Source organism: Sinocyclocheilus anshuiensis, unplaced genomic scaffold (assembly GCF_001515605.1).
Source record: "Sinocyclocheilus anshuiensis isolate Anshui unplaced genomic scaffold, SAMN03320099.WGS_v1.1 scaffold282, whole genome shotgun sequence".
NCBI classification, from domain to species: domain Eukaryota; kingdom Metazoa; phylum Chordata; class Actinopteri; order Cypriniformes; family Cyprinidae; genus Sinocyclocheilus; species Sinocyclocheilus anshuiensis.
The window spans coordinates 770,470-789,382 of record NW_015544154.1 but is presented as its reverse complement, the minus strand read 5'-3'; the positions used below and the strand labels follow the sequence as shown (position 1 = coordinate 789,382).

At 38.3% G+C, this 18,913-nt stretch overlaps 1 protein-coding gene across 1 annotated transcript in view; it reads right to left on the bottom strand.

The window, feature by feature from the left end:
- Positions 1-18,913, bottom strand: part of iqgap1 (IQ motif containing GTPase activating protein 1) — a 67,811-nt gene that overhangs the window by 16,681 nt on the left and 32,217 nt on the right. The window contains exons 3-23 of the mRNA XM_016495173.1: positions 15,233-15,389; positions 15,059-15,136; positions 14,808-14,884; positions 13,311-13,378; positions 12,819-12,932; positions 12,457-12,635; positions 10,267-10,354; positions 10,000-10,170; positions 8,875-9,038; positions 7,671-7,831; positions 7,125-7,249; positions 6,872-7,035; positions 3,090-3,180; positions 2,737-2,904; positions 2,400-2,542; positions 2,056-2,226; positions 1,838-1,921; positions 1,592-1,663; positions 1,385-1,454; positions 405-769; positions 152-315 (exon numbers count right to left, since the gene is read on the bottom strand). Coding sequence (XP_016350659.1) covers positions 152-315; positions 405-769; positions 1,385-1,454; positions 1,592-1,663; positions 1,838-1,921; positions 2,056-2,226; positions 2,400-2,542; positions 2,737-2,904; positions 3,090-3,180; positions 6,872-7,035; positions 7,125-7,249; positions 7,671-7,831; positions 8,875-9,038; positions 10,000-10,170; positions 10,267-10,354; positions 12,457-12,635; positions 12,819-12,932; positions 13,311-13,378; positions 14,808-14,884; positions 15,059-15,136; positions 15,233-15,389 — 2,874 coding nt within the window. The remainder of the gene's footprint in view (positions 1-151; positions 316-404; positions 770-1,384; positions 1,455-1,591; positions 1,664-1,837; positions 1,922-2,055; positions 2,227-2,399; positions 2,543-2,736; positions 2,905-3,089; positions 3,181-6,871; positions 7,036-7,124; positions 7,250-7,670; positions 7,832-8,874; positions 9,039-9,999; positions 10,171-10,266; positions 10,355-12,456; positions 12,636-12,818; positions 12,933-13,310; positions 13,379-14,807; positions 14,885-15,058; positions 15,137-15,232; positions 15,390-18,913) is intronic.

Below are 18,913 nucleotides of genomic sequence, written 5' to 3'. Positions count from 1 at the left end.
TGTAAACGTTTTTTTCTATTGCTCTTTGTTTTAAAAAAGGTTATAAAAAAATGTCAATAATTATCGATACCGAATGATATGAAACATTATATCGTTGATAAATTTTTTAGCTATTTCGCCCAGCCCTAATGGTATATCATGAAATTCCTACTTGATTTCCTCCTGCAGGGCCGTTTTGAAGAGATTGAGCAAGAGGTACTCTTCACGCTGATTAGAAGCATAGTTGTACAATGTGAAAATGACAGAATCCATGAACTTGGTGGACTTGTTCTGTGGCATCTGAAAGATCAGCTTGGCCAGATAGGTTGGATTTGTCTGAGGAAAATTAACAGAGAGGGGAATTAACAGGACTGTAGTGACACTGATTTTCAAACAATTCTTAGGGAAGAGTTGATGAGTTTTACCTGTAACAGGTAAAAGAGGAACTGATATGCCTCCAGCTTCTCCCTCTTCTCTTTACTAAGTGCCTTCAGGCCTCCTTTCTGCTTGTTCATCATCATGAGGTTGGACAGCTCACCCTTGTTCTTCTTGGTGAGCTTCTTGCTGTGAGAGACCACCTCCTGAAGGGTGATCTTGTTTTTCACCAGCAGGCCGATCTTGATGTCCATCAGATTGAGGTCGTTCTCCAGCTGCTGGTTGGAGCGGATGTTAGTGATTACCTCTTCTCTCAGCCGCATCAGTTCCAGCTCTTCCTGGAAGTCCTGATCACTGTGATCCAGCAGGTGGACAAACTTACGAACAACTGCCATTGGAGGATCATCTGCATTGACTGTTAAAGACAGGATTTAGAGTTTTATGGCATTCAGTGCTAGTGGATTCCTATACTAGTTGGAGGAAACAGCTTGAAGGTATACACTTTAAAATGTGCAGTCTTTTTCTTCTGGGAAAACTGAACAAAAACACTGATGACTCATCCTGCACTCTAATTCTGGTCCAATTAAATGTTCTATAAAGTGTCCCTCCCCTTAAAGGTAAAGTTCACCCTAAAAAAAAAATTGTCCTCATTTACTCCCCCAATGTAGTTTTGAACCTGATTAACTTTCTTTCTTCTGCAGAACATAAAAAGATATTTTGAAGAATGTTGGTAACCAAACAGTTGACTTCCATTGTATAGAGAAAAAAACACTGAGACATTTCTCAAAATAATTTTTTTATGTTCCACAGAAGAAAGTAAGTCATAAAGGTTTGGAATGACATGAGCAGGAGTAAATGATGGAGATCAAATGATCACGCCATTTTATGGTGTTCGCGTTTTAACAGTATACAGAAACAACAATTACATGGCTTCAAAAGAAAAAAACTAGTTATCTATATGTATATTAGAGGCATGTTCAAAGTGAATGGATGTGAAACAGAATTTGAAGGAAGTACATAAAATGCTTACTGAGTGTTTTGTAGTCATCTCTTGCTTTGTTGGCTCGAATGAAAGCCTGAATTTTCACCACATCATTTATCTGCAATGAGAAAGTTGGATGGAGAACATTAAAGACTGACCACTGAGCAGTTAGAAATCAGATTAACTATTTTTATAGTAACTATTATTATTAACTATAAAAATATACAAGTCCTTTGATCTTGAATTAAAACTCACATGGTCTTTGAAGTACTGCAGGCGATCTCTGTATTTTTTGCGAGCTTGGTGCATCCTGACCATTGACTGAATCTACAGAAAAAAAAAACATTTATTGAAATTCAGATTTGACCATATTAAGATTTATCCTCACTGAAAGGACCACTTATTTTCTGCCATGTAGTGTATAGCAGACAGTGAGTATAATCCTGACATTTTATGATGCAAGAAGTGTGGATCTTTTATTTCATCAAAATTTGGTCTTACCTTGACAGCATCATCAGCATGATCCTTCAGGTACTGCTTCCTGTCACTGTACTTCTTTCTGTCCTTATAGCCTCTCCAGTGGGCCTATAAAGCAAACAGAACCAGAAGGTCATGATTAGCTTGGCCTGGACCAACATTTATGTTATTTTTGTTATTATTTACATTACTGCCTTCCAGTCTTGTTTAGCACTAAGTGAAGGAAGCAAGAGGAGAGTGACCTGTATGCATGTGACAGACGGCTCCTGAGACTTCAAGAACCCAAGACGATCTTTCGTTCCACGTCGCACCAGAAAACCACGGCACCGGGCCTGCAGCTTGGCGATCAGACTCTCATTGGCCAACCACAGTTGCTCTCGGTTATATGCTGTGGTTACTCCTGACACAACAGACTACAAAGACACAGACAGTAAGTAATCAGGAAGAAAAAATTATAAAAACAACAAAACTGTAAAATTACAGTTATATTAAAAGATATAATATATTATGATATATCACAATATGGTGGTGTAATATATATTATTTATTATATACATTGTAAAAAATAAATACTGGAGAGATTTACCTGTATTTCCTCCTTGTTGAGCTCAGTGTTGTTTGGAATAAAGTCTGCAGGCTCTTCCCAGGTGCCTTGTCCAGTCTTGAGGTTATAGTAGTAGTTGTGTCCTCCCTTCACCCAATGTTTCATCCATTCACTGCCATTATCCCCTACCAAAAACCTCTATTACTCTCTCCATCACAAAGTGTAAATGTGATATGTTGTGATATCACCAAACAGTTTAAAACAAATTCTTCAACTGAGAACTTGAGTAGAAAAAAGAAATTGTACTTGTTTTAATGTAATTATTACTATAGATTTTTGTACCAAATATCAAAAGAATCAACACAAGCACCCATCTCACCTTCCTTTTTCTTGTCCTCTTTAATCCGAAACAGGTCATCCTGGTAGGTCTGAGCACATTCAGATGTGACTCCATACAGACCAGCAGCAGGTGAACGCAGGGCTGCCAGTGTCTGAGAAGAGTCCTTGTTATCCACCGTCTCATTAATGGCCTGGATCGCCTGAGAGACTGAAGATGGAAAAGAAGATTATTCTTTAGAAAAACTGAGATGGTTCAAAGAAAAGAATCATCGTAGTATCATAGTTATATTCAAGCTGAGAGATGCAGACTAAATGAGTAAATACACAAACACAAAAGGAAATAAGTTCTGAGTTTAATCGTAAGTACACTAAGATTTAAATAAGTATTTTTACACTGCAGAGCATCCTCTGAGTCCTTGTTGGCTCTTAAGATCGCATCCTGGATCTCATCTAACCAAAGCACTGCAGAAGGATCTCCGCATTCCTGTAAAGACAAGCAAAAAACAAGAAGTCAATTACCAATGAGTAACCATTTCAAAGAATTAGGATGTGTTCTGATCGCTATAGTCAAATATAATTTACACAAGGTTCCCACACTTTGTGGACAATTCATTTCCATTTTTTTCCCCATGACTTTTGCAATAATTTTGATGACTATAGCTAAAAAAAAAAAAAAAAAAGACAAGAGAGAGAACCAAGCATAACTACCAACATTTACATTAACTATTATGCACACATTTCACACTTTTGAAATGGCAGATTTTAAGGACTATGGGAATGTTTAAAGATGAAGCTCTGTGCCACCAAACAAAATAGGATAAAATAATCATGTTTTCAAAAAATTCAAGCTATTCCAACTAGATTTCCATTTGTATTTGATTAGGAATAACACTCGGACACTAGGTGTCGGTCAAACCTTCTGTACTGAGATTATTAATACAGACATTAAACAGTTCACCTGTTGACAGTTACATTTTTTTTAATGGAATTAAAGTGACATTTCACCCCAAAATGTCATCATCTACTCACCCTCATGTTCCAAACCTGTATGCCTTACTTTCTTCTCAGGATCACAAAAAAAGCAGAGGTTTTTTGTCCATACAATAAAAGTCAATGGGGTCCAGTGTTGTTTTGCACCTCAGTGACACTCAATTTATGGACTTTTTCGAAACATCTTTTGTTTTCCACAGAGGAAAGTTTAGAACAATACGTGGGTGAGTAAATGCTGACATTTTGGGGTGAACTGTCACTTTAATTCCATTTTAAAAAAAATGTTTTAACTGTCAACAGATACAGTATGATGTGGATGAAAAACACATCAAGGTCATTTAGTTACAACAAATGACCTATATGAACTGGAAGAGACAGTGTTTCATTATTCAACAACATAACTGCCAAAATTATATAAACAAGCACGCACTGCCTTTTAAGAAAATAGCACAATCTCCTTCTGGAAGTTCTGCAGAGAGCCATAAATAAGATTGAGCTGACTGACTTGTGCAGATCATGTTCTTTGGTTGTAGGGGTACCTGTATTAAATTTACACCTTTGAATTAACTGCATCTGCATCAGGGCATTTTGGATAAACGCATGCTAATGAAAGGGTTCATTACTACCACCACCACCAGGTGGTGCAGTTGCCCTCTCATAGTAGTCCCTGACCGCATGCTGAGCTCAGTTTCCGGAGCACGATTTGCAGCTCTCTGATTTGCTGAGTGCAGCGGCCCCTCTATGCAATCCGCCCGCCTTGCTTGCAAACGCACAGCAGTGCCGTGCACCAAACCTGAGGGTGTGGCAAATTGTGCAACAGAGGAAAACGTTGTTCCTTCAGGGTTGATAAGTCTCCGCTTCACTGCGTTACATTTTATCGGCTGCGTAAAATGAATGCCTGCTGGATTAGAGCGCAAACAGGACTTAATGTGTCCCAGTGGGGTGGAGTAGAAATGATCAGGATCTGAATATGTGAATAAAGTCTGCCGACTGTAACGAAGGAAGTGAAAAAGGGTGTGGTGTAATGTCCAAGATTACATTACCAACTCTTCTGGGATGGTTTACTTTACACTGAATGATAAAAGAGGAACTACTTCTATAAATTCCAGCTAAACTTTGGAAAAGATCATCGTGAAGTGCTTACGGAAGGAATTTAGCACAGGATGTAATGTAAATAGTGATGTACTTTTAAAAAGCATAGAGGCATAGCGTAAATTTTTGTGTACAAATATCTACAAATATTCCATGTATTCTCCAAATTAATAAATCATTAAAAACTGCATATAATAAATATATATGTGTGTGTGTGGCATTTCACACCACTGTATGTCAGTTAACTTCCTGAAAGCATTTCATGTCAGCTGCTCATCAGTACAATACCATTACAGTTTGATTTTTAACTATTCACATTTTACTCATTACAAGAGGAATGAGGCTTATATCTTTCTCAAAAATTGTGATTACTGAAGTCAATTAAACAGAAACATCTTGAATCGTTACTGTCAGGTCACACATCACTCCACCTTTTGGGATTTTTGTTATAAAAAACATAACGTCAAACTTTTTTCCTAACCACTTCCTGTCTGAGTTGAGCAGATCTGGTTTCATCTGTGCTTTCCACCGCATAGTGATCCAAGCTAGTGACAGCCTGGAGGAGTGATGTCAGCGCTAAAAACCCTTTCCTCAGCTTCGCCAGCTAACAGGACCAGAATTTTGCCCTTTTAAGGCAGAGAAAAAGTCATAAGCCTTGTTATTTCCAATGCTTGTGCAAATCATGGCAAAAGGAAACACTTTGTTTTTCCAGCCATGTTTTTTTTGGGTAGCATGAGTTTGACAGCTACTATGAGTTCAAGAGACAAAAATAGCTTTTCATGTGATCCTCTATTAAAAGAGTGGTTAGTGACATAAAGGGTAAATATCACTAATTAAACTCACAAGAACTGTTTCCAAATAGGTGAAACAAACAGATTTTCCGTAACGCCTCTGAACGAGTATTCTGGGTACTTTATCTAGAGCTGTCATGGTAAAAAATGAGCTCTTGGCCTCAGAGACTTCAGTTCAGCTCTGAACCACACTGGCACACAGCTGTGGTAAACCATGGCCTTCTCTGTGCCCATTCACCTGCATCCTTGAGGTTTCAATTTCACATCCACAGGAAACACGTGGGGCGTGGCCTAAAACACTGACTAGACACAAAACTGAAATATGCTACACATGAACCTACTCCACTTCTTCAATGAGCCTCAGATTAGGACCAAAATGTCCTATTATCATATACAAAGTTGGTGTGTATGATACCTAAGGTGTGCGAGATCAAATAAATCGAATGTTATTTGCACATAATATAGTCATTTAAAAATGTAAGGGGCTTTCTAATGAAAAGAACAGGGGAGGTGGCAAATAAAAGCGAGACAAAATATGGGGGTGCGGAACGAGACAGTATGAGCTCAGATGATGTCATCAGACTAGAATCATGAGAAGTCATAGTAAGAGAAACTCACATGATGCATGTGGAGAGAGAGGCTTTCAGAAATTGCAATATTGCTTAGTGTAAATATATTCTGTTTCAGAGTGAAGCACAGCACTGTGTTCTTTTATACACGAGCAACTCACGATCCAGAGTTTTCAGTTAAATGCGTAATGATTTCATGTTTGAAAATTATGTAATTAAGACAACCATAATAATTAGTACTGTAAAATAAAAAGTATACTATTATATTATTATTTTTTTTTTTTTTTTTTTAATTTAATTTATGGTTTTGTTTTATTTCATATTTTTTATTTATGAATAGTAATGATAATAATAGCACAGCGAACCTGGTACCTTTTAAACTCACATTTTAAATCACAATTACAATTGTTATCAGAAAATCACAATTCATTTTTCTCCTTCCACTATCAGACCTCAGACCTCCCTTGATAAAGGGATATGTACCCTCATCAGGTCGCAATGCTATTGTGTTTTCAGAGATTGAAACAAACTCCCATTAGTGTTTGAACAGAGAAGGAAACAAATAAACTAGACAAAAACTGGAATCGGATATGAGAGGGTGAAAGCAGTGGGAGTGGCCCAACATGCTGAACGGTTCAAAATAAGAATTAAATAGTTGATATTTTTTACAGTTGCAGAGGCAGGGTTTTGTGTGGGCCATGTTATTGATGTGGGTCTGTATAGGTATACATACGTGGGCCTTCTCTCTCCTTGCCTCCTGCAGTATATCATAGTAATGCTGAGCCAAAGATGGATCGATGTCTGTTAGCTTGGCGGCTGGGTTCTGTAAAGCAGCCATTGTCTTCTGTAGGTCACCCTCATCCAGAGCCTCGTTGATCAGACCAATAGCGGCAATCCCTAAAGTCGCAAGAGGACATGCACACTGTTCATAGTACAAAACAATCTGAATTTGACCCATCCATAATGAGGATGAATATCTTGCTCACTTTCATGTTCCTCTTGAATAGTACTGTTGACCTGGTCCACACAGGCCTGGATGTCATTCCAGGTGAGAAAGTCACTACCCTCTTCATGCGCAGCTGCCTTCAGACGCATCAACTCATCTATATATCTGCAGGGAAACAACAAACAGTGGCTAAAACCAGGAGCCAAATCAACATCAACATTCACAACCTATTTTACTTACGTATTTTGGCATTTTTCTAAGCAAAATAAAAAGCAAAGTTGGACGAGACCTGGTTTTATCAGTCAGAAATTGATTTGATTATGAAAAGTGGCTTTTGCATACAAGAATAGAGCCAGACTTGAATGAGAGTTAGGTAAAGTAATGCTTAAATAGCTATTTGGCTAATAGTTGACATAATCCAATGGCCCATGCAGCCTGTGACTTTCAGCTGAAAGGAAAGTCATTTCAGTAGCTGAGTAAGCTATTGTATTTTGATGAAAGTTTAAGATTTTTTTCTTTAGAATAACATTCACTGATAAACCATGCAAGATAAGACCAAGAATGTGTCTTAAAGTAATATTCTCACCTCTGGGCGTACTCGTCCTCTACATTGCTGAGGCCGGTGAGGGTACTGCTGAGCCGTTTCCACACTGCTGCCCTGTCCCCTACATCCAGTGCCTCGTTTATCAGCACCACCGAGGACAGCATCTCCACGGCAACCAGCAGCTCGGGGTGTGACAAAGAGCCCTGTGCAGTCAAGCAAAGCACAAAAATCACTCATACTAAACTAAACGGTTACAGGTCGTCAACTTATGTAAACTGCATGTAAATTATTGCTCTGTTCTTAAACCCGGTAAGCTGCTTACAAAGGCAACATAGGTACGCAACTTAAATAGGCTGAGATGCTTAATTTCGACCTATTCTAAAGTCAGCATCATATGCATCTCAGAGAAGGCAATCCCATAATTCATTGTGACAAAGTCAAGTGAAAAGAGATGCCAGCCAAGGCGAGAGAAATCAACAATAGGGCTGTTTTTTTATCAGATTTTCACTACATTCACGATAATGATATTATTACGATACCTCTAGAAATTTAGGAAGAAAAATATCAGTCAGTGCTATGAAATTCATCTTTAACTTTATTTGATGTTTTCTCTTTTTGTGGCCAATGAATCACACTAAACATACAACTGTTGGGTTGCAGAAAGAAAGTTTGTAATGTCAGTATTTAATTTTTCAGTATTTCATCGCCAAAATTGTTATACTGCGACACCCTAGTTTAGTTTTTTGGCAGCAAAATATATTTATTTATTTATTTATGCAATATTATTAAAACAACAAAAATCTCTATGTTTATATACATTTTTGTAATAAATTTATAAATGCATGTCTCTCTTATATTTACTTGTATAATAGCAACATGTATTGATTTTTTTTATTTTTTTTTATTTGATAATATTGAATTCTGAGAAGTACTGATAAAAAATGGTTCAGTGTAACCAGTTTTACCCAATATTTGTGTGACATGTATTTTTAAGCTTGATGCTGTTATTAAAATATCATGCCTATAGCTTGGCAAAATGCAACTGCTAAATTCTACTGAAATCAAGAGCTGGTATCTTTGTAGAGAATTTCAAATTGATCACTTATTAGTGGCCATGACCATCAGGATGCTGCTGCAGGTTGTAGGCAGCTCACTTTGTTTCTGTAGTCAATGTCTCATTAGTAGGATGGTTAAAGCAAAATAACCAGAGTGAGCTGATATTGTGTGGATGTGAGTTTGTTTTAACCTCTGCGCTCTGCTGTTGCAGGCTGGCGAGTTCTCTCTGGTACAGATCTGCAGCACTAGGGTAAACCTGCGGCAGCTGGGCGTCTGGGTTCATCAGTTCATTCACCGTTTCCTCTGCTACACCTTTTCTGATAGCAGCATTAATCCTCTCCACCGCCCGCAGCACTGAAACACACACACACGCACACACACACACACACACACAGGTTCAGTTTGGGTAAAATATGGTACTTTATTAATAGGGAAGCAATGATGAAGCAAATCAGAAGCCGATACAAATAACCAATAATTTAACATCAGAAGTAGTGCCCAAAGTAAGTCTGACTGACAGTATTTACCACAAATGTTTTGTTTTTATTTACATTTATTTTATTAATTTTTTAATCCATTTCACCTCACTTAAAAGCATTAAGCACTATATTTATTACTGTTCAAAAGTTTGGGTCAGCATTTTTTTTTTTATTAATACTTTTATTTAAAAAGGATATATATACACACATATACATATACATATATACATATATACACACACACACACATATACATATATACACACACACATACATATACATATATATATATATATATATATATATATATGAACAGTTCTGTAGTATCTATCAAGGATCAAAGGTGTTATTAATTTAGAATAATTAATAAACAGCATGAGTTTCAGCATCACACACACAACAAATACATTCAACAACAGGATAGATATATTCACTATTAGCTCTAAAAACCCAAATTAGCTTCAGTGAGAAATCATTATTAATATCTATAATTTGATTATACTGTTTTAGGATTCAGTTTAGTGTTAAGTAACACAAATCACTTATAACCAAGCATTTGATAGAAGACCTCTCAGTGCCATTATTGCAGGATAAACTGTTATTGCTGTTATTATGGTTACCATGACAAGCATAAATTTCTGCTGAGCCCTAGGGTTTGTCACAGACGTGCTGTGATAAGGGACTCTCTGAGAGCAGAATTACACTACTCTTGAAAAGAGACACCTCACTATGCATATGCATTTCATATTTAGAAGTTCAAAAGGATCATTAAACAAAATATAAACCGTGGTAAAAAAGTGTACCAAACAGAGTACACTACCGCTGAGTAGCAGAACCTGTTACCTGTTCCTTCTGCTCTCGATCGGCCAGCAGCTGTTTGAGGTACCATCCCTTGTTCTGAGCCTGCACTGACTGCAGGCCTAACGCAGGGGAACGGAGAGTGTCATACAGCTTGTCCTCATCACCACTCAGTAGGGCCTGTTCTGCTGAATTCAATGCTTTGGTCACTGAGAAACAACACAAACACCGAGAACTCAGATCGCATCGATCATCAGCCTCAGAAGAGCACAAGAGCTGAAGGTGGACATGGGTGAGGTACATACAATTGACTTTGTTGATGTTTCCCTGGATTTCAGCATGTGTGAGCAGCTCATCGTAAACATCCCTTTCAGCCTCAGCATTCTCTCCAATCTATTACAAAGAAACATACATTTATACCATTATCTTCATACTTTTTTTCAATTCATCCACAATGGATAGGACCAAATCTAAAACTATTAAAAAAATGTTTTCATTAAATGACAAAAGCTGAAAAAATATAATAGATGAAAAACGTAAATTTAAAGCTGCAGTCCATAAGTTTTGCCTCTTTGTCGCCATCTCTGTTTGAAAAACTGCAATTGCAGATATTTGCGGAATTATCTTCCTTGTGCGGCTTGTGCAGCGGCACGGCTCCAGCACGGATGAATCTAATGTGTGTCTGTCAGTCATCGCACCGGTGTGAATACTGCACTTTGTATTCAAAGAATCTTGAAAGTATGACCCAAATAAGAGTTTTCACTGGAGAATGTCATCTGAACAAGTAAGTAACAACTGCCACGTTTGTTCTGACCAACTGAGGAAAAAAGCATTACAATAAATTGCGCTATCAATGGTGATTAAGTCTAACGATCGGTTAGCTCATATCACATCAAACCGTGCCAATTATTATTATTGTTATACTTTGTTTTCAAATTGTTGACGTTAATAACATAAGCATTGCGGGACTGTGTGTATTTAGTGTGTATTAGCTTAGTTTAATATAGTAGTTATAGTTTTGAACACTGGCTGGTTATGTACTTGCTCAAAAATTTATTTTGGATAATATTTAACCAAAAGTTACGGACTTTCAAACAAAAATTTTAAATTTTGCCTTGCCAACTACCTGAAATAAAAGGAGTTGAAGTACTAAAATTTCTAAAACTGAAAATAAATAGAAATATCAGGGGGAAAAAACAAATAAAAAGGATAAGCACATAACAAAATGACTAAAATGTAAACTAAAAATTATTCTAAAATGAAAACTAAAAATCTAAAATTAAAAGCTACTTTAAAATATCAATAAATACTATAAAGCCCTGTGTCCACCAAAGTGGTTTTTCCCGAGGCTAGCGTATTTCTTCAACTGTTTTCAATGGGAGCGCCGCATTTTTTTTTAAATGCCAGGAGTGTGCCGAGCACTGAGCATCTTTTCCACGCTGAGCGCTCGGGCGTTTTTTCTCGGCGCCGAGAGTTGAAGAATGTTCAACTTTGAGTAAAACGCAGCGCTCATTACTGTCACTTTTTAGTCAGCTGACCAATCACAGTGGAGGAGGGGTGGGACCGACCAACCATCACACCCTGCTTGTACTACGACTGATCTGATACAATGGAGAAGTTAATATTGCTTGTCTCCGAGTATTTATGTCTTTACCAGATGGAATTGCTGGACTACCATATTATTGTTATGTAAAATAAGGCTTGGAAAAACATTTCATTCGCGATGCGTCTGCCATATTACTTCAGCGGATATTCCGTATCATAGCAACCACAGCATCTCAACTGAAAAAAAAAACGCTGCGCTCTGCTGAAAATGCCCAGCTGTGAGCGCTTCAGAGTGCCTGTCGTTTACAGCTGGCTAAAAACGCTTTGGTGGACACACGGCCTAATAGTATATATAAATAATACTGAAATATTAAATAGGTTTTAACTGATTGGACTACACAAAAAGCAATCTAACACTTACAGTTAGTTGATTCCAATACACAATTTAAAGATTTTTGCTAAGCTAAAGACGCTAACAAGAACAAAAACTACAAAGCATACATAAATGTTGGGTTAAAAAGTTAATATTGCTTATTTGTTTAATTATTTATTAGATGGGGTTGTTTTTATTGATACTTTGCAGTACCGAATAAAATGCAAGCATGTCTACTGCATATTTTCAGTGATCTTGTCGCAAAGTACATGCACAGGTACATGCCATGTTGCCTGAATTTGGACAAAATTAGTTATCTGACTATGTCAGTGAAGTTTATTGAAGATGGTAGACAGAGTTGATGTTGACTATAAATTTACATGTATTTTATTTAATAATTATGCTGTCTTCTGTTTAGAACAGCCTTCACATCAAACTTCTGATGCCTTAATGCTGACTATTTAGGCAGATAGTGTGAGACAGTGTTGGATAGTGTGTACATATATTAAAATACACCCTTAGTTACCCAAATATAAAAAATATTTTATTATAACTATCTGTAGAGCGAAGTTCGTACTCTCTTTCGGGAGTTGGCCACTTTCTCAGTCTTGGCCTGGAACAGGGTGTCCTGGTACTGCTGGGCAGCGGTTTCATTCAGCTGCAGTAACATGGCATTTGGGTTTCTCATGGCAGCTAGAGTGCCTTCAGGGACTCCGTGGTCAATGGCGTCATTGATGGCGATCACAGCAGCGTGCACTGAATCATTGCAACAGAAGATAATGCAGATCTTTTGAGCTCAAAGCAATGTAAAACAGTAATTACCGTGCTGTTAAACTCTTGGCTGTTAAGTCTAGTTGTTTATGTTTACAAGGGAAGGAGTTGTGCCAAAGTGCCAAGAGGAATTCGACTTTTAAAAGCAGAGGCTGAAACAATGCTCACAGGCTGCTTCGTCCACTGATAGCTCGTTGGCCAAAATCCCACCAATTTTGCTGAATGCTGGCATTTGAATGTTGTACTTCTCTAATTCAATCTTCATGTTGTTAATCTCCTCCTCTGAAAAGACAAAAACAACACGCAAATAACAAAAAAATGGAGATTATTTGGCTCAGTGGAAAGTGTTCTGTTTGCTTTCATTGTTTTCTACTGTATGTCACGCTTTAATAAGCATGGTAACCTTTTGGAAGGTAATCTTGGCTTTGCATCTTTCTTTGCTTTGATGTGATTGGCTGGACATTGTTCTCAATAGGTCTGGTAAATAATGTTTTCCATTCATGGACTTGGCAGGCAGTTTCGGGCCAGCCAAAATGGCAGGAAACGCTCATACAGTTGATAGTGATTTTCACATTGAACACGGCACCCGGGAACAGGGGCCTTTTCAGCTGTTTTGTACAAACTCAAGCTTTAATATGATACTACAGCGAGCTGACTCACCTGTGAAGGCGACCTTGCCATACAGGTCTGTAATCTGGGGCGCAAGGCCAAGTTTAAACAGGTAGAGGCTGTTGAAAGAAACAGAAAGTGAATATGAGAAACAAAATTCCCCAGAGGAGAGCTGTCCTATTCTATAGGTGTGTGTGGGAAAAGACACTACTGCAAAGGGAATCGGATGTTATCTTCATGGCTTTCAATTTTAACATACATCCCTTCATCAATATCAACTACAAAGACCCACAACTGGATTTAGTACCCCTCACCCCACGCCAGACCCCTGCCAAATTCTCGCCCCCTGAATACTGCTATTTCCTGTTTCTGAAGGCCAGATTTATGGCCTTTGGGCCCAGCGTCAATTCTGCATTGAACTGGAATGTGAGAATTACAAACGGCAGGATTCTCTAGCCACATGTTTAGTGCCTCAACAGAAACCAGAACAGGTTTCCTCATTAATTCTGAGATGAGTGTAGTGAAATGTGTGTAGGTCAGGACAATAGCCTCCACGATGTCATCGCTCGTGGCCAGTGCACTCTTAAGCAGTAATGAGCAGCAGGCTGTGTAATATGTGTGAACTCTTTTATTTTTGTATCACTTGGCCATTTGACTTATAGCAGTGTCCAGTGTTTCCCATACATTGAGTTATTACTTTGTTGAATAAAATGCAGCGCTGGTGTTTTTATATGAATGTATCTTTGAAAAGAACCGACCGTCTTCAGAAAAGCTTCGGTGTCATTTTCATTTCGTCTTTCCTGTAATGCCTGATAAAGTAGCGTTTGTGAGCGCGCAGCGCAGTGCTTATTTGATTACAGCCGTTACCGGGGAAACCGCTATATCTCCCGCTCCAACAGCGCCTCCTGCTGGCAGAGAATCAATTTGCATTTGCAAGTCTGTGGGAAACACTGGTGTCTTTCAGCAAAACGTAAACAAATAGCATGCTTCAGAACTGTTTTGAGAAGGTGCTTAAGTTTTGAGCCATGTATTATTACTCTGAATTAGGCTACTACTACTATCTTGTACCCTACAATAATCACTTACTCAAACTCACTTTTATGAGATGAAAGGGGGGGTTTGGAAGAAAATCGGCCAACCATATCGGCCATAAAATCGGCATCATATATCGGCCATCGGCTGCTCTGATTTCTAAATATCGGCATCGGCCAGTGAAAAACCCATATCGGTCGACCTCTAATGTAAACGTCCCAGCACTACATAATACATAAGAGAACCATGTAGGATAGTTTAAATAATTAGTTTAGTTTGTAATTAGTGCATGCAGAACTGTGGCAATAGTCAATGTGACAGACAAAAACAGAATTTTGTTACTGAAAAAGCTCCACTATTATGAACTCAGCTGAACTACTGTAACAAACATATAAGAAAAAAAAATTGTAATAATAATAATAATATTAAAAACTTAATTTACTAGCAACAGTTCTTTTGGTTAGTTTCTCCCCAACAAGAGATTTGTGAATAAGCCCACAGCGACATAGTAGTTACCTGAGAGCATGTATGCAATAGATGCAGCGGGGCATGTTCTTCCTGTCGTAGATGTCTGTTGTCTCAGGATAGAAAATCTGACAGGGAGAGACAAGTACATGTATTTTGATGAGATTGAATGCAGCATTGTTGCCAAACATGGGAAAGAAGTTCAGAGGCAAGCTATATCATGTTAGTCACTCAATAAAGCAGAGGTAATGCTGCTAATGAAAGAAGCAGGCAGACTCGTGTTCACCACCTACACTCCTCACCTTAGGAAGGCCCTTATCTGTCATTGCATTCAGCCATTGGATGATATTGTCTGTGTGTCTGAAATGGAGCCCGGTGGCCTACAAGTGGGACAAAGAAGAAAGCAACAAGTCAATCCAAACCATCTGCTATTTTCATATCAGTGCTTCTGAAAAGGTTTTACACTTCAGTCTTACCTTGTAGCGTGTTTGTTCGCGGTCATAGATCCTTTTGAGAGAGACCACACTGGGAGCAAAGAAGTTTCCCAGCTTGGCCAGGTACACGCCATTCCTCAGGCCCTCCTCCAGCTCAGTGGTGGGCGGGAGATCCTCATTTAAACACGCTTCAATCCATCTGAAACATGATAGACACATGGCATATTCAGCAAGGCAATGCACACTATTGTACATGATGCAAGTTTTATACCCAAGGAAGGCAAAAGAGCCTTTATGTTGTTATAAAAGAGACATCGTGTTAGACTGCTTTATTATAATGCACTTGCAGTGCTTGGCACGGTTTTCAAATACATCTGAATACCTTTATATAGGTTAAACCTCTTGGGGACGTACTCAAATACCTTAGATCATCTAAAAGAACCAGTATAAAAAAAGTTGACACTCGTGCTATGAAAAGGAGCACATTAAAGCACACCCTGTTCTGAGTGTTATGAGGTTTGATTACAGGAGGGTTTTGTCCTAAGACCAACAAAACATCACATACCAGCTAGTTACATCACAAGTTCATCACATTGACAACATTCTCCTGTACATTTCAACCTGCTGAAGCGAACAGAAAAATATTCCATGAAGTCCAACCAGTGTTGTTTTAAAACAGAAACAACACAACCTGACATACTTCATATATTGAACATCTGGAACACAAGGAAAACGTAGAAAGCAGGAACTGAGATGGAGACTAAAATTTCTTGCTCTGCTAAGGTTTGTCGTCCACTTGCAGGACAGATGGATGACGCAACAATAGATCATGATGCAAATTTACATTACCATGGAATTTCCATGTCATTTACATAATGCTAGTTGTCTGCTTTGCAAAGGCCAATTTTGTTTGCTTTAGAAAAGCAGCAGGCGCTTCAGTTTCTTAAAGTCATAGTTCACCCAAAGACGACAACTCGAATCACCTGAATCACTTTTTTCTGTGTAGAACTTTTGAAGAATGTTCATACAATGAGGGTGACTGTGACTAGGGGTTTAGCTCCAAAAAGGATGAAAAGATATCATAAAAGCAACCCATACAACTCATTCAATGTCTTCTAAGTATCCTGAAGCCATACAATATCTTTGTGTAAGAAACCGGACACATCATATTCATATTCACATTGAAAGGAAGTCAATATGCACAAATGAGATTTGAAAACTACAGCAGAGGGGAAGATTATCTGTAAAGAATGATTTAGCTTTCTAAGTGATGAACACAGAAATGTATCGTATGAATTTAAAAGACATGCTATATAGAGATGACTTTTATGGGGCTTTTTTGGACCTTGTCCCTGCATGTTTTCATTGTATGGGAAAGAGCGAGTGAATATAATTCAATGTTAATCTTATGATTCAAAGTCATATAGGTTTGGAATGAGATAGGGCGGGGTGAGTAAATTATGACAACACCTTCACTTCTGTGTAGGCATGTGACGTATAAAGTTTTCATATCATGATCATTGCTAAAACTTTTATTACGGTTTTTAGTATTATCACAGTGTGGAATTGCATTACAAACACAGGTTAAAGATAAAAGATCAATTTTAATAACATTTCCAAATAACAAAATGAACATTTAACATTTAAATACAACAAAACACAAATTAAAATGTGAAAATGTGTAACTGTAAAAAATGTTTGAAAATAATTGTCAAGTATGTAGGCATTTGCTGTTGTCTGATAAACACCATAGCAAATACAAAAATCTGAATTGCTGTTTGAATTCATTTTAATACTACACTCTGAACACTCTGTCTGTTGTTAGGATGACAGGATATTTTAGGCCGGTCTGCCTCATCTAACGCTCATCAATGTCAAAAAGTTAGAGATGGCTTATCAAATCAAAGAAGGTGAGCTTTACTGTTCACAAGCGTCGAGCATGAATTCCAGTACAGTGCTTTGGTTATAATGGTGAAAGAGTGCAAGGTAAGATCCAAGTTGTCAAATATGAAATGTTTTACGATAACTGCTTTAAATAGAAACTTTTTTTTTAATGGTTAAATAAGGCTCACTGAGCTCTGCCAGACACATGAGGTGCTGCCTCTCTCCATCTCACTCCACTCATCCCAGCATTCAGAGATGGCTTTGGCATGCCAGTGGACATTAGAGGTGACAAAGGAAATCTCCAGGGCCCATATTTGCCTGCCGTTCACCGTTCCACACGGGGCCCGCCGGATGCATTATGAGCCTGCTGGGTTTCTTCACTGCCCTCTTTCTTTTCTCTGACCCGCTTTCTAGCTTGTCATCCAATCAACATTCTCATCTCAAATAACAAGCAGATTGAGAAGAGGTGTCTTCAGAATCTCTGCTGCCAGAGCGAAAAGACTATTTTTGCAATAGTTGGTACCCACTGTTCTCTCCATTTCACAGTAAGCCTTGCTGGACTGTGGATTGGCATTCCAAAGCTCCTCAGCTCTTGAACACTTCTTTCAGGAGTTGGCTTCTCCTTCTGACTCCAGTCTATCATTTTGTCCCACTTGAAGGACTGCAATCCACTATCCATTTATTCCATGTTTAAAATTTCATTTTATTTCACCACCACAAAATGCAATTAAGCACAATACATAATCCAAAATGAGGTGGAAATTACATTGTAGCAGGCCCATAACATTGAGGGGCCCAAGTCTTGCCCATGAGTTAGAAATGGTCAAATTGCTGGTCTGCCTCAGAGATCTAACAACACTCGTCATTGTGAAAATGATTGAGAGGGCCAATCAAATCAAAGACAAGGTTACGGCCTTGGATAACAATACCAATACCTCTACCTAATCTGAGAGTGCCCACACAGGACACATATTGTTAGCAGCAGCCTAACAACCTTCATTCTGCCTCTCATCTGAAAAACACTCTGCAATGGTTCTTTGTGATGGACATGCCTGCACTCGTGCACACACAAACAAACACACACACACACAGACACAGAGGAGACACACCCAAGTCAATGCTATTAATGGGCCCTGAGAAGTGAGAATGACACTAAATAAAATCTGAATTCCATTATTAACATATATGAAACTATTAATGAATACAATCTGGAGACATTTCAAACTTAAGTCAAAAATAACTGAGACTGTAGCTGAGAATGTGTAACAGTATCTACTACAAAGGACTTCCTTTCAGTGTGACACAGAAAGAATAAAGCCGCACAGTTCACAGGTCATTCCAATAGGAAGAGGTGAGAGTGAGCTCACTGTCTTCCAAGGAAGACACACAAGGGCTTTCCGCTCCTGTTTTGTAACACTCCAAGAAAAATATGTAAGGGGTCGTACTGTGAGAACTAGAGGTCGACCGATAGTGGATTTTGCTGATACCGATAGCTAGGTTGGACCACACTGGCCGATACCGATTAATTAACCGATAGTTTTCTCTATAAATGAAGCACACAGACTTTATTAGAGCCACAGAAAGACAAACGTTTTGCTGAAAATACACAATACACAATTCAATATGTACATTAACAACGATTCGGGACCAACATAATGTAATTTAAAGGAAAACTATGTGAATGGCGTGGCAGGATTTTCTGTCGGCTGCATTTAAATCCGCGTCTGAAGTTTCCCGCTCTGTTCAGCGTGCAGTATCACTTGTCTAAACAAATAGCACGTGCTGTCAGTGATTTCAACCACTAGAGGCCGCTCTCGCACTGTGTAATGACAGCAGACC